Raw genomic sequence first — 24,712 nt, 5'->3', positions numbered from 1 at the left:
AAATGAGGTCCATGGGCAGCAGGCTGCCACCAGGCATTGGGGCCATAGCTCGAGTTAAGAGTTGAATCATGGGAAGCCTGGCTGTGTGCCCTCCCACCGTCCCCAGGTCACCTAGGTGACGGCTCCTGCCATGGAAATGATTCGACCCATCGCGCTCTTTCCTTAGCGAGCTCATAGGCCTTCTGGCCACCTTGGTCCCAGTCTTCGCTGAGCCCCAAGTGCTGAGCCAGCTGCCCTGCAAGGAGACAAGTTCACGTTCACCTTGGAGTCTTTCATTCTGGGCCTCGACCTGCGGGGCCTCGACTCCTTCGTGGCATGGCTGGCGCTGTGTCCTGGCGAAGACAGATTCTCAAAGCCGAACCCATGCCCTTGGCTTGGTCGAAGTGGGTCAGCCTGTGAAGTGCGGTACCTCACTTGGTTGTGCTCCTACACGGAAGCCCCACTTGTGCCCTGGGGCCTTGTAACTGATCAGGGACTCGGGGAGCGGCTGTCCGGCTGTGGACGGCGTACGCTGGAGGGGAGCGCACAGCATGCCCCATCCACAGCTCTGTCCCGTGTCGAGACCACAGCAGCAGAAACAGATGCCAGGTTTGAGTTCATCCGCTGAGGCTCTTTAAAATATTGTGATTTCAACATCTGCCTCCTGGCAAAAGGCTGCTTCTCTTTGTTCTGAGTAAAGTTTGTCCATCTTCTCAAAAGCGAAGCGCCCTTTTTCGCCTGCAATATTAAGGGCACTTGTCACTGGATTGTCCCCTGCCTGGGCGTTGCCTACTCTGGCAGGCCAAGGTGGCCTTGGCAATACCGACCCCTGGGTACTGCTGCGGAGGGCGGGGGCCGGGAGCGCTGGGGGGCTTCTCGCTGGCCGACTTGCACCCCCTCAGCATCTAAGGTGGAGTCATGCCCCGTGCACCTGCTTCCATTCTCAACAAAGGAGATAAAGCATTTTTTGCCACCTAACCCATGAAGAAAACCTGCCTTGGCCAAATGCAGTTAAACAGGTTGTTAACAGTGCCCATCCCGTGTGCTAATCCGTGTCTCCGAGAGCCTGCATGGCTGCTCTCGCACGCCCTTGCCAAGGACCCGGGAACCCCACTGCACGTGACGTTGGACGCTCCGTTACCGAAGGACAGCGTGGCCTCCCGGGCTGCCGCTCGCACGACCTCCAGGTCAGATTGGCACAGGCTGGCGATCTGATCGATGCTTTCGACGCCCTGCTTGGGAAGGGAGGATTTATTAGGAGACATTTTGAGTGGGAGGTAGGATCCACTTGTATAAGCCCTGCAGGCCCAGCCCTAGCATAGTCTCCGGGGTCTGAGTCCCTTTTCTGAAGGGGAGCTTATGTTGCCTCAGGCTCATCAGAAGCTCCACTGCAAATGTCTCCTCTTTTGTCCTGACGCCGCCAGCGAGCAGGCCACTAGCAATGATGTATGGGCAACCGAAAGGCCCATCCTGAAGTGGAAAGGCCTGTCTCCCTCTGGACCTTGCTGCCTCCTCCCTGCTCTCCCAAGCTGCCCCCACTCCAGGTTAGGCTAGGAGAGGAGCGGGCGGAGCCCCAGTTCAGGCCCCCCTGACCCCCAAGCTGCTCTGCAGGGCCAAGGACCAGGGTGCACTTCAGCACCCTTCACTGGACACCCTGAGCCTCTTACTGGTTATGTGACTGTAACCAAAGGGCCTCGACTTCCCTGGCATTTCATTCCAGAATCAATGGGGTGATTTAATCTGTGCAGGATCCCTTGTCATCTAGTAAATTGGCAATTATTTTTTAAAGTGAGGGTTCTAAGTGCAATGAGGTTGAAGCTTTATGCACAAAAACGCTCATAATGACATTGTTTTTAATAAAAATGATGAACCTAAATTTTCTACATGGAAAGAGTAGGGGAAAAGTTTAAATTAAGGTAAACCTGTGATAGATCCTTCATAAAGAATTGCAAAGTGCTACCAGTCAAACACAAAAGGTTATTATTTGTTCACTGGTTTTAAACTGCACAAAATTTTATTGATATTAAACTACCAATTTTCAGTGCTCTCACATACCCCAAAACAAGTAATATACCACAATGTCAGTAATTTAAGCGTCAGGATGGTGAATAATTTACATTTCTGTGTTTTACACTCTTTTTTTCTTTCCTACAACAAGCTTTTAGAAATTTTTTAAATTGCAGCTATTAAAGCACATAATCCAGGAGTCCAGAAGTGAGGGCCCGGGGCCGCCGCTGGCGGAGCCTCTGCCTGCCACCAGCTCGGTAAGCTCCTTTCTCGGTCTCACAGGGGGAAGATTTGGGAATGAACTAACTTGAACGTTAACCACAAGCAGCCTTGCCCATTGCCAGCGAGGACAGGTTGAACTCACCCTGAGATGTTTCAGCGCCATGCACGCAGCTCGCTGGAGTTTTGCGTCATCCTCGGTCAGGGCATTGGTGTAGAAAAGCAAAGCCTAGGAAAGAAGGCCGCTGTGAGTGAAAGGGGGGAGGGGGTGCCGAAAGCAAAGTCCACGGTGCTTGCGGCTGATCCTACAACTGCTGGCACTAAGTCAAGCTCTTCTTACCTTTCTCCTAAACAAAACTCGGGCCACGATCCATTCATCTTTGGACCAGGCGCACAGTCTGAAGATGCACGTTACAGTCGTGAGCTTACCTCTAAAAATGCTGGCTTTTAGGCTGGTAGTAATCGAATAAAAAGCTCTATTTGTCCAGCACTGTTTAAGAAATGCATTCTGAAACTGCCGTCTAGAGAAGATGCTGACCACACACAGCCATCTCCATACGCTGCCGCTCAGGCCAGAAGGGAGAGCACCTTCGCTCCAGCACCCTCTTCCCATCGCAGCTCTGCCCTGCCCCCCTTGGTCACGGCACCACGGCCAAGTCCCTTCCTCTGGAAAGTAAAGCTGGCACTTGCTTCACAAAGCTGTAAGCACGTGGGCATGTGTCCGGCCCTCGGTGAGCCCGAGACTGTTAGTGAGGCCCACGTGTTGCTGTTCTCTGCCCGCCTCGGGGGCCGCTGCTGTAAATCTAGAATAGTCACAGGTCCAGGCACTTAAAAGGCACAGGGGTCTGATTTCTTGGTTTTCAAATGGACCAAATACAGTGAACCAACCAGCCACACACATTAATTGCAAGTAAATGAGGATGACCGGTGAAATTCTAAGAAAGAAACATCTACATGCAAGTGACATCTCAGGGACCAAATAGGTAACGGTACTGTAGGGTCACTGAGGTGAGCGAGTGTGTGGCCTGTGGTTCCGTGGGTTCCTCTGGTGACGGCCTGGCGGCCCCGGCCCCGGTCCCACCTGGGGCCCGTGCTGCCGACGGCGATGGCGTGAGGAGAGCTGTGTTCACGGGGGGTGCACCCCTCAATCCACATATCTCACAGCGAATGCAAACCCCAGTCACTCACACCTTCGTGTTTTCCCAAGAGAGAAAGCCCCCCGCCACCTCCCCTCCTCATTCCGTACCTTCTCCCGAAAGCTCTTGTTCTTGGCTGCGCCGGCCAGGGCAGCGCTGGCCGCCCTGCACGCCCTCGGAGTCCCATCCAGCTGGAGCAGCGCCCAGGCCCTCAGCGTCTGGGGCAGGGGCTGGAGCTGGCCCAGCCGCTTCCCCTGCAGCTTCCTGACCACCTTGGCCTGCCCCGCGCACTGCAGCTCCTCGACCAGCGTTACTAGAAGAGACGGAGGGAGTGGGCCCGGGGTCGCCTCTGATGGTGGCTGGGCCACTGCCGTTAGCGATGGAGAAGCAAATCCCAGGGCAGGTGCATGTGGTCACAAGGCCAGTCTGGACTGGTTTCAGAGGGGCCTTCTGGAATCTCCAGGAAGGCTTTCGAGCAAGGGATCAAGTTCGCCCTGCAAATTAATACAACCCCAGCCCATAACTTTAAGGACGCTGGCCAGTGGGGGCTGCCCATTGTCTGCAACGCAGACCTCGCCTTGGGCTGAGTAAAGCCTCCTTCCCCTACAGCTGGTCTCATCGCGTGGGCTGAATGTGGAATCTAGTTAAATTGGGGTTCTTGAAAGAACAGCTGCAGGGGAGAGACACCATGGTTCTGAAAAACTGGCTTCCAAGAGCCAGGACAGAGGGTGCCACAGATGGATGTTCTTTGTTGTGACATGTGGCTTTGAGGCCACCTGCCACCCTCGCCGGCCCCTACCTTCCTTGGTGAGCTGGGCAAAGTGCTTCTCCAGGTCCGAGACACTCTGCCTCTGCAGGTAGCTGTGAAACTGGAACCAGGTGACAGTCTGTTCCTCAGGGAGGCCGGCTCCAGGGAGCAGCCCGCCGCAGCTGACCACCTGCTCCAGGAGCCTGCGGCACGCTGGTGAGGACACGCGGGAGGGGGCCGTGAGCAGGGCCTGCGGCCTCGCCCGCTGGGAGCTCCTTAGCCGGCCTGGCCAGAGTAAACGCTTTCCACGGGCACATGCGTGGGTGTCTCTCACTGCACCTCCTGTCCCCGCAAGAAGGAGTGCGCTCCTGGCTCGGGCAGCCTTGGGGCAGCGAGCACCCCCGTGGCCAGAGCCCGGCCTGGGAATAGGCAGGCCGCCGAGCAGCCCGGGGTGCTTAGAGCTGCTCACGCTCCAGAGCCACCACCGGGAGTAAGACTGTCCCCTTTGTTGTTAACGAGCAGTGCTCTGTATTCTGAAGAAGCATCAAGACACCTTTACAGGGGAGACAGGAGGCTTTCTTAACCCCAGTAAGGTCCTGGTGGAAGCTGTGGATTCTGTCCCCAGGAAAATGCACCAACCCACTCATGTTTGCGGTTTCACAGACTCCTCCTCCTTCATCTCCCCAGTAAAAGGAGGTGACCGGTCGTCACACTGGGAATGAAGACAGAGGTGAAGCCGGGGCTAAGATGAGGCTCGCGGTGACAACGCTGAGGGCCCAGAGGCTCAGGACAGCGTCTCCTGGGGGGCGGAGGGAGCTACCTATTTCCAGTTGTCCCGGGTACTTCCCCCTGACTCTGTGCAGGAACGTTTTCTTGAGCTGGTTCAGTAGCGTCGCGGCGGGGCAGGCCAGGACCCCGCCGGGCACGGTGCACCGTCTCCACAGCTTCAGGCAGCCCTTCCTCCGTGCGGCCTGCGGGAGGACTGAAAGCCCAGGCCCGGACACCTCGCTGTGGTGGGAGGAGCCTGCCCGAGGGCCCACCCATTCCCTCCACTGGGGCGTGAGGCCGGGGCGCTGAGGGGCGACACGCAGTGTCCTCTTCCCACACTCCAGTGTGACGCAGGACATGCTTTGGCTCTAAGCCCCTTCCCCGAGGCACCGCCCACCGGCCTCCTAACAACCTGGGGCGGCTGCTGTCACCAACCTCTCCTTACGGACAAGGGGAGGCCCCGGGGGCAGAGGCGGAACCGGGGTCACAGCTTTTATTAACACGGGAGCTCATGCTGGGTGCCTGGAGTGTGTCTTGAGGCTTCCGAAGCTGAGGCTCAGAGGGGTGGCTCACTTGCCCGCAGTCACACAGCTGACCGCAGAGCATGTGCGGCCTCCCTCCCCGCCCCCACAGCGTGTCTCTGAGCTCAGTCTGGCCAGGGACACCCCAGGGCTCCAGCGACTTTGGGTGTCAGGACGACGGGGCACCCCTGTGCTCGAAGCCTGTCACTTCATGCCATTCCCAGGAGCAGCCCATGGTGGCGGGCGGTTACTTACTCTCTTCAACGGACGTCGCCTTGCTGACCTTCTCAAAATCAAGCATAGAAAGAGTCTCCAGAACCTGCTTTTGCTGCGCAGCTTCTTCCAGAAGGCATTCCTGAACCATCCTCGACACGTTGGGGGAGGCCAGTTTCTGGGAAGCAGCCCAGGGCGCTCCAGGTTAACGTGGACACGCCCTCCAACATCAGCCATCGTGGCCAGGCCGTCCCCCTGCCCCGCGCCCACCCTCTCTATCCCAGCGATAGCTCCCGGACGGTCATCGGCGGGTTCCCCCTTCACCCAAGCGGCTGCGGCTGTAGGGTACAGGCTGGAGCGCCCAGGGGCTGGCTTTGACCCCCAGAAGGGACCAGCCTGCCTGAAGAGTGAAGCCAACCTACACAGGAAAGCAGAGCTGAGGGAGGGAGGCCCGGCCACGGTGACATTTGAAACCGTGGGTGCAGCTGGGCCTGAAGCCCACCTCTGGGCTTGTCAGCTCTGCGAGCCAACACACTTCTCTTTAGGTTGAGCCCGTTTGGATCGCAGCTCTGGCTGTGACAACTGAAGGAGTCACGGCCACTGCCTTTGATTCAGGACTTGGGCTGCATAAGAGCCACATGACTCTTTACTTGGCCTGGCCTGGACCTTCCACAGGGGAACCTCCTCAACCTCACCGGCTCTCAAGGCGCAGGTCTCCTGCCCCCACGCCAAGCTCCCCGCCACTTTGAGATCAGCCATTTGCAGGGAGCTCTCCCAACCCGACCGGGGCCCCCGGCCAGCCCCTCCCTCTCCACCCTCCCCGCCTCTTCCCCAGGCCCCTGAGCCACCTGCAGCAGAGCCTTGCAGACTTGGAGGTGGACTGTGAGCAGCATGTCCAGCTCAGGGGCGCCAGCCGTGAGCTCCCTGGATGACTCTTTCAGGGACGGTGGTGGGGGCAGGGTCCTGTCCTTTCTGGGTTGAATGGGGAAGAACTAGGTGACCATTCTGGCTGCGGTAGAGGGTACCCTCCTCCCCGGAGAGCTCTGATCAGGGAGGCCGCTGAGGGGTCGGGGGGCACGGTCGCTGCGGCGCGTCGGTTAGGTCAGGGTCAGAGGCCCTCCTGTGTCTTCCACCCTTACTTTTTTAAGGTTAAAAAAGAAAGTCCCTTGCTTGGAGTAGAAAGCTCAGGGCCAGGCTGAGTCCCTGGGGACCTGCTCTGTGCCACGCAGGGTGCATGTGGGGATGGGAGGTGGAGGGTTACGAAAATAAATACCAATCATGCAATGGGAGACAGAGGCCAGGAGGCTGCTAGGAAGCATGGAGCCAAGGCTGGTCACCCGGTCGGTGCTGGCGGGTGCACTCACCGGGGACCCTGGGGGCCCCCAAAAAGGGACAGCTCGTGAGGGGCGAAGTCGGCGTTGAGGAAGGCGAAGCTCTCCAGGATGCACTCCATCAGGCTCTCCGCCGAGCTGTGCTCCCGGCGGCCTCCGCGGGGCTGTGGACGGAGCGAGACCTGAAGGCAGCCGGCCCCAACCACCCCGTCTGGCACCCTCCTCTTAGCAGTGTTCCCTAAGTCGGGGAGGGACACGGGGCACAGCACTCCTCAAGGACCCTCCTAACTGGCATGTGACAAGGTATGGTGCAAATGCCTGAGGGAGACAGATCTGACTCGTCACAGACACCCGCGAGGACAGGGCAGGTGACAGGAGGGAGCGAGTGGCTGTGGGGACCATGGAGAGCCCGGGAGGGCAGGCGATGCTGCAGCTGACACCTGCCACCCGGGAGCGGAGTCACCAGGTTGTCACCAGGTTGTTCAGCTTTCTACGAAAAACGGGAAACCTAGGTTTTTCTGGGAAGCTGCCCTGTTTTATATATTGACAACTAATTTCAAGGTATTTTAAAAATACTGTGTGAGTCAAGCCAAACACCTGTTCAGGGGGCTCAGAGGTGCCAGCTTAGCCTGCGGATCCCAGGTGTGTGTGCTCTGGGGAGGGTGGAAGGGGAGGAGATGGGGGGCCACCCCTACCTGGGAGGGGACAGAGCATTGAAGCCCCGGCACTCCCTCCGCTCAAGTCCTCAGAGCCTCCCTGTGGCCGCCCCTCCCTCGGCGAATAGAAATCCACTACTGGAGGTGTCAGTCTTGTCCCCATGTGGCGGACTCCAAGGCTGGCTCCTGTCCCCAGGCCCAGCTAGCCCGGCCTCTTCCCACCCGAGACACCGTCTAAGCAGGTGCTACCCTGTGAGCAAAACCGGGCCCCAAAAAGCGGAGCCCAGACAGAGCCTCGAGCAGCGAGAGATAATAAGGCCAGCTGCAGAGATGTCCTTTCCTGACAGGAAAAAAAAAAATGTGTGCCTATACACACGCGCGTGCACACCCAGGCGATTCCTGTCGTTCGCACTGGTCTACAAAGCCGCCGTGAGCACGCGGTTTCTGAACCCAGAACCACGGCTCCTCGGGGAAGGGCAGAAGCTGCGAGCCTCCGCTCACAGCATTTCTGTCAACAGCCAGTAGGGACCCTTGTTTTATGCGTGCTTCTGTTCAAAGACGCCTTATTTCCTCTGTATGGTTTATTGCCTAACAGTGAGTTCAAGCCGACAGCCTGCAAGTCACGCCCAGCCCACATATTTCCTCCGTGAGGCACAATCACCGCCGTCTTGCGCTTCGGACACTGGCCAGCACTTCAGCCCTGTGCTGGGGCCATTCACAACAGCACGTTAAAAAAAGGGAAGGCACCAAAATGTGAAAACCCAGCACTAAACAGATGGCAGAGGGACATGAAATACAGAAAGAGAACTGAACCAAGGCAGCAGAGTGTCACCTTGTTCAATGAGCAAGTCAGGTGACTCACACTTTGAGTTGCGCTGCACCTGACAGCAGCATGAGAATTGATTTGGGGGTTAAAGGTAAACTTCAGCAAGTAAACGAATTCACACAGAAAAAGAACCTATGAACAATGAGTAGAGGTGTAAATACACACACGTTTATACACCCGTACTTTCTCTTTAAAAAGTCAAACTAAAGCCATAGCCTGTAATCATTCTTATTCTTCTAACTTGGTTTGCCAAAAAAAAAAAAAAAAAAAAAGAAGAGTTCCTCAAAGATGTTTAAAATTATTGCCTGATTGCGGTATTATTTTAAGATTTATGTGTAGAGTGGGTATAATTTTTCAAATTACAGGTGACAGGCTGTGAGTATGCTGACAAATTGTTCTACGTGAAAACGCTGTTAAGAAATACGAAAAAAAAGTGACTGCTTATATATATATATATATTTTTTTTTTTTTTTTTTTTTGAGATCTTCAGGCAGGTCCTTTTCAAAGACCATAGCAGGGGTAAATAGTGAGCTTTTTTAAAAGTTACTGGAGGGAAAATGAAAATCCCCCTCTTTTCACCTCTGCTGATCGTAACAGTGGGGAAGGCATAAAACAAAACGAGTTTTTGCAGGGAGCTGGTGAGTCATTTCAGGGCCAGGGCGCACCTACACGAAAGACAGTGTTTTATAAATTAATTGATGTATAAGTAGGTGCTGGTGTGATACATTTTATTTTATGTACATTTACCTTTATGTAAACCCAAAAAACCAGGATGATCTGCCCAGGCCGGCACCTCTGAGAGCCCCATGAGAACGGCCCCGGGCGTGGGCCCCCTCGAGGGGAAGTGTCGGCGTGGGGCACCTTCCACGGCACCAGCTCTGACCGTGAGCACAGCCCAGGTTTGCGACTTTAAGGCTAAGTGGCGGCCTCACGAGCTCAGGCGTGGAGAGGTGAGATGGGGCTGGGCTCTGGCTGGGGGTGGGTGGAGCAGGCTACCCACTCTGAGCCCCGGCTTCCTCCCGGCCCTCCTCCCAGCCCTCCTCCCGGCCCGATGAGGGCTGTCGCCATTCAGGGGAGCAGACTGAGGCCCAGAGAGGAGACAATGCCCACCCAGGCGAGGCAGAGGTGACAGTGGCATGCCGGCCCAGGCTGGCTGCCCCCCCGGCCCGCCCCCAGCCGTTGGCAGAGCTGGGTTGCCGTCCAGCAAGGAGCGCACGTACCTTCAGCCGGTCCCTGAAGCTGAGGACTTGGTACTCCAGCTCCCGGAGCCGGGGCTGGGAGGGGCCTGTGCACCTCAGCAAATCCAGGACCTCCTGCAGGGGCCTCTCGGGGTTCACCCCGGGCCCGTCCACTCTGTCCCCTGCTTCTCCTTCATCGTGGTCTTCCTGGCTGCCCGGCACCGTACAGCTGTGGGGCGGGGAGCCCTGCGGTAGGCCGGGGCGCTCCACTCCCAAATTCCTCCAGCCAGGCTGCTCCACAAACGAGCCTGCTGCCAGGTGGGCCATGTCTGGCAGGAGGCCCAGGGCTGGGGGGTCCTCCTGGGCCTCTCCCAGGGGGGCACTGGGGCCAATGGCTGAGGGCAGGAACCCCACATCCGAGGTGGACGCTGACGTGCTGGTCTCCGTGTCTCGGGGGTCCTCAGAGCTGAAGGAGTCCATCTCAGGTAGCTCCTGACTCCGGCTGCACAGGCTAGGGCCCCGAAGGTCGCTGTCGGACAGGTAGCTGAGGATGGAGGTGGCCCTCGCGCCGCCCAGCAGCAAGGCCTGCCGCGCTGGCTGCTGCAGGACAGACTGGAGAGGGGGACACCGGGCCAGCCTCACTGGCTGCCCCGGGGACCACAGGCACTCCCCTCTGCACACCCACGCTCGCCGGACGCCTGCGGCCCACCAAGCTGACTCAGAGGTGCTGGTAGGACCCCCGAACCTCTCTGCTCTTACCCCCTCACCCCTCTAGCTCACACCTTCTTAGCCCCAGCTGTACCGCATGCCCCTCCAGGTTCATTCCCACCTTCCCACCTCAGGGCCTTTGCATAGGCTGTGCTCTCTGCCAGAGAATGTTCTGCGTTCTTTCCCCTGGTCCCTCCACCCCTGGGGAGGCAGTGCTCCCCGAGGGCGCGGCCCCCACCTGGGCTGGGGGAGAGCCTGGCCCATAGTTTTGAATGAGTGAAGTGAATGAATGAATGAACAACTTGCCCTACAACACACAGCGCGTGCTCACTGTATACAAACAACAGCAGCTCATCGTTAAATTAAGCATCTGGTGTTTACATGCCTGGTTCTGAGGGCCTTCGTCCTCACCGTTTATCCCTCAACCTCTGGTCCCCCAGGGCATCGCTGAGTTACAAAGGCTGCCAAGGACTAAAAGATGGAGGAGAAGATGCATTTGCTGCCAGATGGCATTGAGCATCTCTGGAAGGATATGGAAGAGGTTGACAACAGCTCTAGGGAGGGGACCCAGGTCCCTGGAGGTCACAGGAGAAAGATGTTTTACCGTACACTATGTCGAGGTATTACCTACTGGAAACATACTCAGTTTAAGTTTAAAACAAATACACTGGAGACCTTGGTCCATGGCTGGGATGATAGGACCCTCTGGAAGACCTTATTCCAGGCATCCAAGAGAACCAACCACGCCTAGCAACCCCCCAGAATAGAGGGGCTAACATGGAAAAAGAAAAAGGACAGAAAAACACCCAGGATAACCCAAAATAAAGGAGGCGGAACCGAACCCAAAGCTTGCCACGTGGAGAGGTGCCAGGCTGCTCAGCCCAGTCCCGCACGCTGGCCTCTGGGAGTCCCCCCACCCCCGCCAGCCCCCGCACGACCGCAGCGCCTCCACCCACTGAGGCCCGCTCACCAGGTAGTACCGCTCCCGGAAGCTGGGGGTGCTCGGGGGTGTCCAGTTGTACAAGGAGCCCTTCCTGCTGCCCACAGAGAACTTGACCGTGGGGCTGGGTGACACCAAGAAACTCTCAGTATCAAGCGGGCTGGAGGCGAGGACAGAAGGCCAGGGTGTCACTGATGCTCGAGGGGACATTCAAGCACACCCGGGGCCCGGGGACTGAAGAGGAAGTGGAGGCCCTGGGAGGGGCAGGGCCTTGCTCAGGGTCACAGGCAAAGCCCAGTGGCTCCAGCAGCCAGAGGGCGAGGGGCTGCGATTGGCGCCAACACGTGTGAGTGACGCCCCTTCAGAGGCCCCTCCGAGAAGCTCAGCAGACCAGCAGGAGACACGCAGTGCTGCCATTTCCTGGGTCAACCCTGCCCTTGGAGCAGGTAGGCCGGGCACCCCTCACCCCCACCCCGCCTCGCAGAAACCTGCTGGCTCACATTTACGCACAGGCCTGGCTAGAGGGGTCTGGCAGCCAGCCCAGCCCCTGGGGCCTGTGACTGTAGGCACCTTCCTCCTGGGGGTGAGGGGAGAAATGCCCACGAGTAGGTGCTGGGGTGTGGTCAGGCCACCAGGGGGAGCCAGCGAGACCCCCCCCCCCCCCCCCCAAGCCTCTTCCTCTGGGTGGGAGTCCCTCCAGGTGGGAATCTGGGGCTGGCCTGGGGGAGGACCAGCAGGGCAGGCGGGGAGGCGGGCCCCTACTCACTTCCACAGCACCTCCAGCTGCAGCTTGATGGTGCCCAGCTCTGTGATGTCCACCATGATGACCTGCGGCCGGGTCGTGAAGAAGTCGGTGATGTCACACGTCACTGCGCCCACGGCCAGCGAGCTCAGGCCACGCAGCTCTGTCACCTGGGGGTGAGGGGTTGCAGGTGGTTTCTGAGCGGAGCGCCTGGAGGCCCTGGCCCTGCCCCCGGGCCCCACCCACCTTGATCTCGAAGTTCTCGTGCAGGGCGGGGGTGAAGGCCTTCTCCTCCTCATCCCAGGTCTGACTGTCATCTGACTCGATCCGGCCCTTCAGCCTCCAGCGCTGGCGGCCCAGGCGCATGAGCACCTGCGGCAAGGCCCAGGAGGGGATGGGTCAGCTGCCCCAGGTGGATGCACCCCCTTGCCACCTGCTTGGGGGTCCTCCCTGCCAGCTGGGACCCTGGGACCCCGGAAGGCCTGGCAGGGAGTCCTGAGGACTGATCCCAGAGGCTGGCCATACCTCATACTGGTCTCCTGGACAGAGGCGTGCGTAGCCCACCAAGCCTGGAACGCAGAGATGGGCTGATCTCTCTCTGTCCTCCTCTGCCCCTGCCCCGTGTTGGGCCCTCACGGGGGGACTCCCACCCAAGTCTGGAACTCAGACTCAGAGATAAGCCATCATGATGGACAATGGAGAGGCCTGGTCCCTCACATCCAACTCAGAGAGGGGGTGGAACCTGCCTGAGGTCACATGTCACAGGAGTGCAAACCCAGGGCTGGGCCAGAGGCCCTGAACTCTGACCCAGGCCCCACCCTCAGCAGAAGTCCCAGGGCCCTCAGAAGGCCTGACACCCCACCCAGCCGGCTGCTGCCCGCCCCCTCAGCCCTGTTACCTTTCATCCTGACGTGGAACTCGCCCAGGTGGACCTCCAGGGCCCCCTCTATGAGCCACATGTCCTGCAAAGCCCCACACAGGGTGTCTCAGCGCCTGCCCCAGGCTGAGCCTCTGACTCGGCCAGAGGCCGTGGGCCGAGCTTCCTCAGGGCCCCCAGGGCTGGGTCTGGCCCCCCACTGCCCTCCGGCGCCCCGTGGCGGCCTACCTCGGTGCACTCCTGCAGGCTGCGGCCCAGCTCCTGCAGGCTCTCCCGGGAGGCGCGGCTCGGGGGGCCCCTGGAGAAGGCGCGCTGCATGTTGGAGGCGCCGTCTCGCAGGCGGCACTGGATGCAGTAGCCCTCGTAGAGTTCGTCCACCTGCGGGGGGAGGGATGGTGGGTGCTGCCCACCCTGGGGGCTGGGGGGCGGGGTCCGGGCCCAGACCTGCCCTTGTGTCTCTCTCGCGCCCTCTGGGGAAGAGGCTGCCCCCAAGCTAATGTCCCCGCCCCAGCCCCGGACGGTGGGCACAGCCTGCATTTGTCCCCCGGCTCCCACAGTGTGCGAGCCCACAGAGCCAGAAATCACGTCTGTCTCACCCACTTCGGGTCCCCTGCACCGGGCAGCGGCTGGCACGGAGTCGGTGCACAGCAAAAGCTAGTGAACTGGACAGTAACGGCAGCCCTTCCCCTCTCCCTGCCCGATGTGTCAACAGAAAACAGGGGTGGGGCTTGTGATGTCCAGCCCGCCCACCGGGCTGCTGGCAGAATAAAGCGAGATCATGGGAGGGTGCGCAGACTTCAGGCCTTAAAGGACTTGCTGTGTGACCTCGGGCAGTCCTGTCCCTCTCTGGGCTCCCACTCTCCCATCTCTACAATGGAGTGCTTGATCTCAGCCCTCTGAGATTGAGCGTGGGGTCTCTTGGAGCTCAGCCCCTGCAGGTCCCACTCCCTTGACTTTCTCCAGCCACTCAGCGCGCAGAGAGCGATCCCAGAGAGGACCTCCTGGCTCCTGCTGCCCCGCAGACGCCCAGCAAGGACAGAGACTATCCCCGCCCCACCCTGAGACACCCAGGAAGCAGGCTGACCTTGCTGATGTGAAATTCCATCTTCCGAATGTGCCTTTCCACAGAGCGCGTTTGCTTCTCCCAGAAAAAGAGAAGATGCTTTGAAAGTCGCCCAGCCCACCTGCCAGCTCTTGCCACCCCGCTTCAGGCCTGACACAGAGAACGGGGCTCAGAGCCAGGCCAGCCCCTCGCCACCCTGCGGAAGGCTCGTCGCTAAACCTCCGTCTCCCCGTGTGTAAAATGGGGAGGACCCCTGGTATTTGGGGGGAACAAAGCCGTTATTCTCACCCGGCCAGGCCCAGCCACGGCCCACCTTGCTCACCACAGGCAGACAGGAAGTTTCACTCACCTTGTCCAGGTCGTAGTAGAAAGCCTGTGGGGGAGGAAAGAGGGGCGGGAGAAGCGGTCAGTGCTCCGGATGCTCCCCCAGGACCCAGGAGGCTACATCCCAGGGGCGCCCGGGCTCAGAGGACAAGAAGCCCCTCCATCCTCTGAGGCCCGCGGTCCAGGCAGAGGGAGAAGAGGGATTAAACACATGCGCTTTGGGCAAATCTTTGTATAAAGAGCTAGATAGCAAATGTTTTAGGTTTTGTAGGCTATATGGCCTCCGCCATTGCAGCATGAAATCAGCCCCAAACGAGGTATGAGTGATGGGTGTGGCCTGTATAAATAAACCATAGTTCTGAAAGAGGCCCTCGTTTGTCCCCGTCGACTAGAGGCACCGTCTCTGAGCCCGGAGAAGTTTCCACAGGGTTGCAGATCCACGAGGGAGAAAGGGCAAAGTGTGGGAGGGTGTGTGAGCTCGGAGTTCACTTCCGAAAGATGGTTATTGACCAGAGGCTTCCTCCGCACTAGTCTGCGTTTATATGATTATGTGGCCCGAGAGAAAAATATGGAAAGATAAATGTTAGCATTAAACAGAGTGGGAAAGACACGATGCAGGAGGGTGTCAAGCAAAAAGGAACAAGAGATTGAACCTCCTGAGTTCTGTGTTTTCCCATGTGTGGATTTATGCGAAATTGTACAAGTGGAATTATGGAATTAAAGCACCACGTAAGAAGTAAAGAACAAGTTCCTAAGTCTTTGGAAAGAAAAGTTACAGCACACAACTTCTTGGTAACCTAGAGCCTGCAGCGTCCAGAGAGGCGGGACCCACACGCGTCACCCCGCCACGCGGCGGCAGCGCAGCGCCCGCCCCTTGCCTGGCCTCAGCGCACCCGCCTCTGACATGGGGACAGCTGAAACACAGGAACCTTTATACACTCGTCTACCTTAGAATTTCTTCTAGAACCAGGACGGAGAGATGGGGCGGTGGGAGAACCTCCGCACTCACAGAAGAGGGGCGCAGCTGAGTGCTGGGAAGGCCTGAGAGCCGGGATGGGGTCTTGGTAGCGCTGCCTCCCTCCACATGTGTGGCCCGCCCGCCCACAAAAGGGCGAGACCTGGCTGAGCCGCCCACCTCCCCCTCCCCAAAGCAGCTGGCCCATGTGTGAGCCTGAGGGCCGGTGAGTCCCATGTGCTGACCCCCGCGGTCTTCTCGGCTGGAGCCAGGACACGCAGGCAGCCGGCTGCTGCTCTTTGAGAGAGAGAATCACGCCCCCGCCCTGGTTTCCCAGCCCCTGCTCTCTGCGGAAAATCAGACCTACTGGACCGCTATTTTTTGTCTGTCTTCGGTCTTGACTGTGTGTATGTGTGTGTATGTTTCTAAACCTGGCTCTGCTAAGGAGGCAGCAAAAGCGCAGCGCCGACGAGCCTCGGGCTAGACGGGCCTCTGAGCCACTGCCCTGAGGGCTGCCGGAAACCAGCAGAGCGATGGGGGACACGGAGGGCTGGCCAAGGACAGCCTCAGGGGCCCCTGTGACACACCCTAGAGCCAATGCCTGGCCCTGTTCCTTGGCAACACGGGAGCCCCCTGCCTGCAGGGCGACCAGACCGCCATGGTCTGTAAACTAGGCCCCTGAACAGGCACTTCTGCACACCCACCTGCCGCACAGTGGCTTCTAGAACCAAAGAGAGAGTGGAGGTGGGTCCTTCGATGGGTGAACTCTGCACCATGTTGGGGGCGCCAGGGGGCTTCCCCCCAGCCTCTGAGGTTAAATTCACCCCAATATAAAGCAAGTCCGTTCCTTAGGCCTGTGCATCCCGGAGATCTGCCCCCATGCCGCCGGTAAGCGGGTGAGGGGGGGTCCGCCTTCGAACCCCGGCCAAGGCTGCTCCAGCGGGAAGGGGCGGGGATGAGTCTCACCAGCCGGGAATTCCTGTGGGTGTCCTTGTGGCGTCCTGACAGGTAATCCAGCTCGGCCTGCTGGGCGTACAGGTACTCCCTGCGAGGAGAAGGAGGAAGAGGAGTTGGAAAAGGAACAAAGAGAGAAAAAGAAACAGGCCGTTGACCAGTGTCCCAGAGTGCAGGCAGCCACAGCCTCCACGTGGACAGCAGCTGTGGTTCTCGGAGGGCGGAGGGCAGAGGGCAGAGGGCAGAGGGCAGGGGGCAGAGCCATCCCACCCACCCGGAAGCCTGGCCCCATCTGCTGGGCCTTGAGATCCCACACGCTGTGGGCCATGTGCCTGCCCAGCCCTGTGAAAAATGGGGAATATCTCTGTGATTCCCCAAACCACCCACGAACAGCTTCTACTCTTATGAAACCCATCTCAGAAGTGGGCAAACTGACCCTCAAAGATTGCAAGTAACGCAGCGTAGGGTCACAGGGCAGAGAAAAGGCTGGACCCAGTGGCCTCCAGAGGTCGATGTCTTCACCAGGCCCCAGGGGAGGCCAGCGAGAACAGCCCTCCCTGGTGGCCAAGGGCAGGTTGCCCTGCTGCCCGGCTGCCAGGGGCCGAGCACCAGCGGGGGACCTGGAACGCCCATCCCAGAAAGCACAGCAGAAGCCATGGGCCGGGAGGCGGCCCCCCACGTTGTGTTCTCTGGCCAAAGAGGCTCGGGCAGGAAACCTGAGGTTTGGGCTTGGGAGCTGGGGTGGGGCTCCTTCATGGATTTGCTGGGTCAGCCTAGGGGGGGTGACTCGCTCTCTCTGGGACCATTTACACCACTATCTACCAGGCGCTGCCCACTCAGAAGTTTGCCTCCCCAGGAAAAAAGGGACGCTGTTGCCTCCAGACAAGTCTCAGACAGGCAGTCCTATGGGAATCACCAGGAGCTGTCCTGGGAGGTGAGCACCTTGGAGACAGGTGTCCACCCTCCGGGCTCACCCCCCAGCTCCCTCCGGCACCAGCGCCGGGTGCTTCATGGGAGGAGGGTGAGGGATGCCTCCTGGGTGGTGTTGGCCCTGGAGCCCCACGCCCTGCTTCCCGGCATGGGATCCTGGGCAAGTTGCTTCCCATCTGGCTGAATAACCAGGAGCTGCCTCTGTGGCCCCTTCCAGACGAGGCCCAGCCATGTTCCCCAAGGAGAGGCAGAGAGGCACAAGCAGACAAAAGGCCAAAGAGTTCACTTGTTAGAGGCCGCAGACATCTTGCCCTTACTTGAGACCTCTCTTCAGAGCTTCGAAGACCTTCTTCACTTGCTGCGTCTTGGAGTCCAGGCAGACAGAGCCCTTCCGCAGCGTGCCGTACATCCTGGATGGTTTTGCAGGTACTCGAGACCTCACTGAGTTCCTCTGGATGGACTTTCTGTGAGAAGAAATGGGGGGTCAGAGCGGAGATTTCTGCTCTGGACAAAGTGTTTCCCAAGGGCAGGCATTTTGGGGACAGCAGCCAGAGCTGAGTCCCACCCTAGCACCACCAAACTTCATGGTCTCAGGGGAGTTGCTAAGACTCCCTGGGCCTACACTCCTCATCTGTAAAATGAAAGCTTGGATTTTAGGATTAAAAGGATACTGCTACCACCAATAGTAATAACCTGACATGAGACGTGAACGTAGAGTGAGAAATACAATCAAGCAGCCCAAATGCCAGCGCTCTCTGATCAGCATGCTTTGTCAATGCAGGCAAAGCAACGTGGGAGGCCCAATCATAGCCCTGCGGGGCACCCATGGGTTGGGTACTATTGGCTTTGCCTGCGCAGCATCCATCCACCTCCCTCTGTTAATAGTGCCTTGAGTTTCCTCTGGGGGACCTCCCCAGCCCTGATCTTTACACATGTGACTTGGAGGGAGGTAGCCTGACAAATCCCCACACACACATCTGCATGCGCACATGCAAACACAGGCATCCTGAGGCAAACCCATGCTCCGGACCTGGGTTAGTCCATCTATTCCACTCCCCTGGCCGGGGGAGAGGCATGGGAACCAAGTCTGGCCAGTGGTTCTGTAGCAGAGCTGGGACCCGAGCCCAAATGTGTGCAGAGCCTCAGCCTGGGATCTTAACCAGGCAGCTGGGAGCAGGTGCAGGATCCTCAGGATCCTCAGAATCCTCAGAATCACCTGGGGACTTAGACTCAGGTGGCTGACTGCCCCCCATCCTACCCCCGCCCCCCGCCAGAGTTACAGATTTATCGGCCTAAGGTGGGGCCTGAGAACGTGCATGTTAACGGGTTTCCAGGTGCTGGTGCTGCTGCTGGCTTAGGGACCGCACTTTGAGCAGCGCGGTCTCAGGGGAATCGCCATTTCTGCTTCATGCGGGAGGCATCCTCCTCCTACCAACCCTGCTCCGCGTCTCCCTGGGAGCCTCCACAGTCTGCTTGCTGCATTTTTAAGGTCTAAAATCAGGGACACAGGACTTTGTCACTCATTCAAACACTCACAGAGCGCGGTTCTCCCTGGGTCAGGTGCTGCGAGAAAGCCAAGCGGCCAGCATCCCACCCTCGAGGGCTCACAGCCCACAGGGAGAGGGGAGATTGCAGTCCGGAGGGCCAGGTCGAGGCGGCGCGGGCAAGTGGCCCACAGCTCCTGCTCCGTCGCCAGGCCTAAGAGGAGGGCCCCGGGGCAGCCGCCATGCCCTGGTCCCCCAGAGACTCAGCGAGCGGCCCAGCTGCATTTCCACCCCAGCCAGACGCTGCACATTCCACGCACAGACACAGCCACCTGCCGTTGACTCAACAGCGAGGCGTCATCCTGGCCACCCCTGCAGGCAGGGACCGAGCCTGCGGTTCCCCTGCACGGCTGCACCACTGCATTACAAAACTGCGTGCCAGAAACAGCGGCCCTCAGGCCCTGTCCGGACAAGCGGAGACCGGTTCTCAGAGGCTGTGCAGCAAGGAGGGGTCTAGAGTCCCACCCTGGACCCCCGGGGGCCTGGCCAAGCGGGGAGGACACAAGTGCCCGTGCTCAATTCCCAGCCCCAGAGGGCATGGGGAGCTAACTGGAGCCCCAGTGTCCCCATCTGTCAAACGGGGATGACAAGAGTGCTTGGCCCACAGGGGTAAGAGATAGTCATTCACTCAACAAATAGTCGAATAAGCACAGACTGTGTACCAGATACCATTTTAGGGGATGGGGGTGCAGCTGTGACCAAAACAGATGGGACCCCTCCCCCGTGAGCTGCCGAGCCAGCTGGGGGAGACCGTGGGAAGGGGTGGCAGCGTAGGCTCCCCAGCCAGGCACCAGGGTGTCTCTCCAGCTCCCCCACTTACAAGCTGTGTGACCCTGGGCAAGTTATTGAACCTCTCTGTGCCTCAGTTTTCTCATCTATAAAACAGGAACCCCAGGAAGGTTTGCCATGAGATCCACATGAGTGAGTGAACGTAAAGGGCTTTGAGCCACTTACGGGGTGTGGGGTGAAAGGTCAATGCTGTATGTGTTGAAGTTAAGATAACTTTTAAAAAGTCATATATCACAGGGCTCTTAGTACTAAGGAAAAAAATAAAGGCAGGATGATGAATTTAAGCAGGGTGAGCAGGGAAGGCTCCCCGATGCTTGCGTGAAGGCAGATGCACAGAGCGCAGGCACGAGCCTCTCACATCATGAGCGCTCAGCCCTGTACCTGTGTTGCTGTTTTCATTCATGTAGCATACAGTGACAGTTTCCAAAGGCCAAGACGGGGCTGTTCCCCCTCCGCCCTCTCCCTCCCTCAGGCCACATTACCCACCTCTTGGAACAGACCCTCCACAAAGTTGCCATCGCTGGGCGGCAGAGACGGGCGTAAGGGGGGGCAGGCGAGCCGGCGGGGCCGGCGAGCAGCTGAGAGGCGGGAGCCACGCTCCTCTGCCGGCTCCCAGGGGCCCGCAGTCCCTGGCGTGTGCGCGCCCACAGGCAAGCCCCCCTTCCATCTACCTGGAGACCTCGCTGCTGCGGCCGCGCCTGGACGCGCCCGCTCCCAGGAAGCTCTAAGCCCAGCGCTCCTGTCTGAGCTTCGACAGGGCAGGTGTGGCGGCCACGCTGGGGGCTGGCCCAGCCGGGGAGAGGCGCCGCATGTGCCGCCTCCGGATGGCGAAATCAGGCTGCAGTCTGGCCCCGTGTCACAACAGCCGGGCAGGGAGCGCCCTCTGGGGCGGGCACTCCACCAGCTCGGGAGGACTCGGTAAATATTCAACAGCCGCTGGCAGCCAGACAGAATTCCAGACGGACACGTGCGGCCGCCGGCCCAGCCCTCCCATGAGGAGCGTCCTCCCTGGCACCGCGGGGAGACGCCTGTCGGGGGTCCTGGGCCGCGGCCACTGCGGGGCTCAAACCCGCACCTCACCGTGAGCCAGCCTTTCCTCCTGTGTCCAGCGGTGCTGGACGGGCAGCGGTGATGGAAACACACACTTGGCCTTTGCAAAGGTCAAACTCTGCTCTGCATGGACTAGCCCATTTCTCCTGGTGCCTTCTCTGAGGTCCCCAAAGTCTCATGGGACAGCATGGGGGCTTCCACTGTGAACTCCCTCTCTAGCCTCCTCTCCAGGAAGATCAGGGGCTGCTATGAGCTTTCCCACCCCCACCTCCCAGCCGACACTGCAGGGGCTCTTGGCTCAGGAGGGTGCCTGACAACAGACAGACAGACAGCGGGGGAAGGGAACGCCGGGCTGAGGAGTGGCAGGATGGGGTTAAGAGCAGCCATGCCTGTCAGTCAGGGCAGAGTGGGACTGTGTCAGGGCCTGGCCTCCTTTTATCCCTGCCTTATTATATATGGCTTAATTATAGCAACCATTCACACCTTAGTCTAAAAGTCCCCCGCCAGATGACTTCCCCATGTGAATTCTTTGATTATGGAATAAAAAGGCGTGTCCAGTGTCAAAGGGGTTTCAGGTGCCAGAGCAGGGGAAGGATGGCGGGCCATCTACGCACCCGTCTAAGTGGAGCCCTGATCTGCTGCCCTGCGTCTAAGGTTATTTTGCCTGGCCCGCGCCAGCTGCTCAGTGCTCGGCAATGGGGCTGAGTTTCAGCCTGGTTGAATTACCTGGGAAATAAGGCCAGAGGTGAGGCCGGAAACCCGATCCAGGCCTCCCGGCCCTAGGGCCAAGGGTCCAGACCCCCATTGGAGTTGGACAGAAACAGGATATTAAAAATAGACCTGCTTCTCCCCTATCGTCGGGGGCAGCTCCTTCCTCGCCAGGGACAAGGGGCCCAGGTGTGGCCACTCGGGGACCGCAGACCTGAGGCCAGGCGTCCTCCGGAATTCCCTGAAGGAGGGGCCCCTGGGAGGAGGGGCCCCCAGGATAGTTGCTGCCACCGGGGCCCTCTTCCTTGGACTCGGGTGCAGACGCCGCATCCTTGCTGCTGCTCCATGAGCCCTAGTGTCTGAGGTTGGGCCCCCTCTGTCCTCTCCCGCCCAGAGGGCTGACCCCAGGATCCAGGAGGGGTCAGCAAGAGGCTGGGGACCACCTGGGGGCACTCTCTGGCTAGAGTTCCCCACAGGGGCCTGAGGGGACATTTCCCAGGGATGCGGGAAGCCTGGAGGCCCCGAAAGGCCTGACAGGGAGGGAAGGGCAGGCAGGACCGACTGCAGAATCTGGGAGGCCCAGGGCAAAGGGCAGCGCAGAGTCCGCAGCTCAAAACTTAAGACGTTCTAGACAGCGACAGCAGAGGGTTGAATCCCCTCGAGGGGCCCTGTGCCAGTCTGCAGGCCTCTCCCTGCTGCCAGGTCAGAGGGGGGACCAGCTCCATGCCAACTGGGGAGGTCGCAGCCGTCCTGAGCAGCTCTGACTACCAACCACGGGGCGGAGGGGACCCGGATGAAGCCCAGGAAGAGGCCACTCAGACTTGGTTCGTTCAGTCAAGAAATAGCATCGTTCCCGGGTCAGTGAACACTTAGCTTTAGAGAGCACCTACTGTGTGCCTCCTCACGGCGCACCCACGCTCTCCCCACGGAGGCTGGGGTCAGGGGCCTCCCCTGCACAGCCCTCCCGCACCCCCGGCTGCAGTGTCTCCACCGCACTCGCCGCAGCAGCTGGGTCCCTCTTGGTGACGGTGGGCTTGTTTACTGTCCTGGAGGAGGGTGCGGCCTGGGTCTTTTGGGGAGCCTGGGACTAGGGCTGGCCAGAGCGGGTGCTCTGCGCATACTTGTGGAATGAGTTAGGGATCCCTGAGGGTGCTTCCTGTAGGAGCACTCCGGGGTTTCAGCCCTGATACGCACTTCCAGACACACCTTGGAGCTGAGCAGCCGGGGACAAGGCGAGGCAGGCGGCAGGGCCTGACCATCAGGCCAGGCGTCGCAGGGGCCTGGTGGGCGCCTGCTCACCGAGGGGAAGGGCAATGGAGGGTGAGGGCTTGGCCTGGGGCCCAGGGCTCCCCTAGGACATGGCATCGAGGCGGATGAAGCAGGAACTGGAACTGGCCAGGTGAGCAGTGGAAGGAGAGTTGGGGCGGGGGAGGGGGGTCTCACCTGTGCAAAGGCCCAGAGGGGAAGGGGGTCCGTGTGGCTAAACAGACCCTGGAGCCAGGGGCTGGGGGGCTTGGGCTGCACGGCCGTGGACCCCAAAGCAGACATGTGCCTTCCTCCGGGAGGTTACCTTCAGCCAGAGGGGACACTGGGCGGAGCAGCCGTGGACTCACATCCAGAGGGTCAGCATGGACCCCAGGCCTGTCTCCATCTCTGTAGAGGCTGCTCCTCCTTGAAAACTTCCCATAAGCACCTGCTGTGTGCCAGTTGTGCTGGCTGCCGGCCATGTGTCACCTCCTGGTGCCCTCATGACAACCCCGTGAGAGGGAGGGACATTTGTGATCCTTGCTTCACACATGAGGAAACCGAGACTCAGAGGTGAGGTCACTGGCCCCAGGTCACAGAGCCGGGAGAGGTGGCCCATTTTCCATTTTCTCAAACAGGAAGAACATTCCATCCTCGCCCCACCCCCCGAGCCTCAGTTCCAACTCTGAGTCAGCCAGGCCGAGTGGCCTCGGGGCACGGCCCCACCTCTCTGGGCCTCGGTTTTCTGATCTGCCAAGTGGGCCTGATAGGTTTCTCCCAACGCCAGGAGTCTCACGCGCGCACACTCGCCGCGCGCCGCACGCCACGCCTCACACACCACCCACTCTGCCCTGGGCCGCAGGCCTGGCCTGCGAGTGAGCCTCAGGGTCACCGGCAGCAGGAAGAGGATGTCCGGGCCGTCCCCGCCCAGCCCTGGAGCGAGCCCCCCACCCACAGCACCGGCAGAACTTACGCGATCCTGCGGCTCTGTGCGCTGCTGAAGCCTGCAAAGGAGGCGCTCCGGCCCACGACCCCCACGGCCCCTGCATCCCCCGAGGACAGGAACCGCACCCTCACAGACATGGCTGTCACCTACAGGGAGAGGACAGGAGAGTCAGCCTTGCCCCGCCACCCGGTGAGAGCTGACTGAGGGTTGGCCGCCCTCCACCATGAGTCCTTACAGCGGAAAGGATGCAACCGGCGCTGTCCCCAGCTCACAGAGGAGAAAACTGCGGCTCGGAGAGGTTGGGGAACCTGCTTGGGAGGAGCTGCAGGAGCGAGATTCGAACCCAGGTCTCTGCACTCTGTGCTTGTTCCCAATGCCTGAGCTGTGCCGCATCCTCGTGTGGGGACTGGACGGTGCCTCCTGAACCCAGCTCTTCCCCTTTCCCTCTGCCGCTCCCCTCTGCCAGTAACGCTCAGCCCCTCCACGAACCCTCACTGAGCACCTACTGCATGCCAGGCGCGGTGCTGGGGACACGTGCTGAGCAAGACAGGCAGGGTCCTTGCCCTCTCCCTCCAGGGCTCTCAGTCCCCTGAGGAGGCCAACGAGCCACCAGACAGTCACAGTAGGGAGCCGATAGGGCAGTGGTCGGGGAACCCAGGGCACCTTTGGCCCAGCCATGGAGCAGGCAACCAAAGCCAAGGAGGAAAGGCTGAGGGGGAGAGAAGGGGCCAGGGATGGGAGGGAAGGGAAGGGCATTCGAGGCAGAGGGAGCAGCGCAGTCAAGGCCTGGGGGCGCCAATGACGTGGTGTGATGTCAGGGGGTCGGGGCACGGCGCCGGGTGAGGCGCAGAAGCCCTCCCTGCGCAGGTCGCGGAGGCCTGGGCAGCCCCGGGGGGACTTTGGCCTTGCAGCTGGGCCGAGGTATCCGGGAGCCAGGGGAGGGTTTTGAGCAGGGGGTGACAAAGCCCACTTCACATGAGGCCAGGCTGCTGGCCTCAAAGGCTTCCAGAGGCTCACGATCCGTCACCCCTTCCCTGACCCGGGCTGCAATGAGGCCAGCCTAGAACGCTGGCTGCCTTCTCTTTTTTCCAAACCATCCATAGATGGGAAGAATGCCACCCCGTCCCTTGGGACCATCGCCCGGTATCTTCCAGCATGGCCCATCGGAAAGCTCTCCTTCCTATCTAACCTCAATCTCTGCTGCTACAGTTTCCTACCTTGCTCCTCAGCCAGGGTGGGGTCAGGCCCAACCTACGCAAAGGCTGCCCCCCACCAGCTCCCTCCTCTCTCCGCTGGCGAGGCCCCTGCCTCACCAATCCTCTTCACCCTGCGCTGAGCCCAGTCTCCACCCCTCT

At 59.8% G+C, this 24,712-nt stretch overlaps 1 protein-coding gene across 1 annotated transcript; it reads right to left on the bottom strand.

The window, feature by feature from the left end:
* Positions 1 to 489: 489 nt before the first annotated feature.
* RIPOR3 (RIPOR family member 3) lies at positions 490 to 23,497 on the bottom strand. The gene is made up of 21 exons (XM_054573374.1): positions 23,385 to 23,497; positions 17,393 to 17,539; positions 16,158 to 16,236; positions 14,262 to 14,285; positions 13,934 to 13,987; positions 13,078 to 13,227; positions 12,871 to 12,934; positions 12,498 to 12,541; positions 12,219 to 12,344; positions 11,997 to 12,142; positions 11,261 to 11,390; positions 9,625 to 10,194; positions 6,956 to 7,086; positions 6,440 to 6,563; positions 5,634 to 5,769; positions 4,910 to 5,071; positions 4,141 to 4,302; positions 3,452 to 3,654; positions 2,351 to 2,434; positions 1,121 to 1,211; positions 490 to 717 (listed from the first exon to the last, which is right to left on the bottom strand). Exons 1-21 carry the CDS (start codon positions 23,492 to 23,494, stop codon positions 614 to 616), a joined length of 2,841 nt encoding a protein of 946 aa, XP_054429349.1. The 5' UTR covers positions 23,495 to 23,497; the 3' UTR covers positions 490 to 613.
* Between the last annotated feature and the right edge of the window lie 1,215 nt (positions 23,498 to 24,712).

Source organism: Pteronotus mesoamericanus, unplaced genomic scaffold (assembly GCF_021234165.1).
Source record: "Pteronotus mesoamericanus isolate MK-2021 breed Mesoamerican mustached bat unplaced genomic scaffold, CSHL_Meso_final contig_25, whole genome shotgun sequence".
Lineage (NCBI taxonomy): Eukaryota > Metazoa > Chordata > Mammalia > Chiroptera > Mormoopidae > Pteronotus > Pteronotus mesoamericanus.
The sequence above is the reverse complement of the archived record's forward strand: the minus strand, read 5'-3'. Positions and strand labels throughout refer to the sequence as shown.

Coding starts and splice junctions, on each gene's coding strand:
- RIPOR3 (XM_054573374.1), bottom strand. CDS start 23,494: ATGTCTGTGAGGGTGCGGTTCCTGTCCTCGGGGGATGCAGGGGCCGTG. Junction 12,935..13,077: donor GCCTGCAGGAGTGCACCGAG/GTAGGCCGCCAC, acceptor GGGGCTTTGCAG/GACATGTGGCTCATAGAGGG. Junction 12,345..12,497: donor GTCCAGGAGACCAGTATGAG/GTATGGCCAGCC, acceptor GCCTTGCCGCAG/GTGCTCATGCGCCTGGGCCG.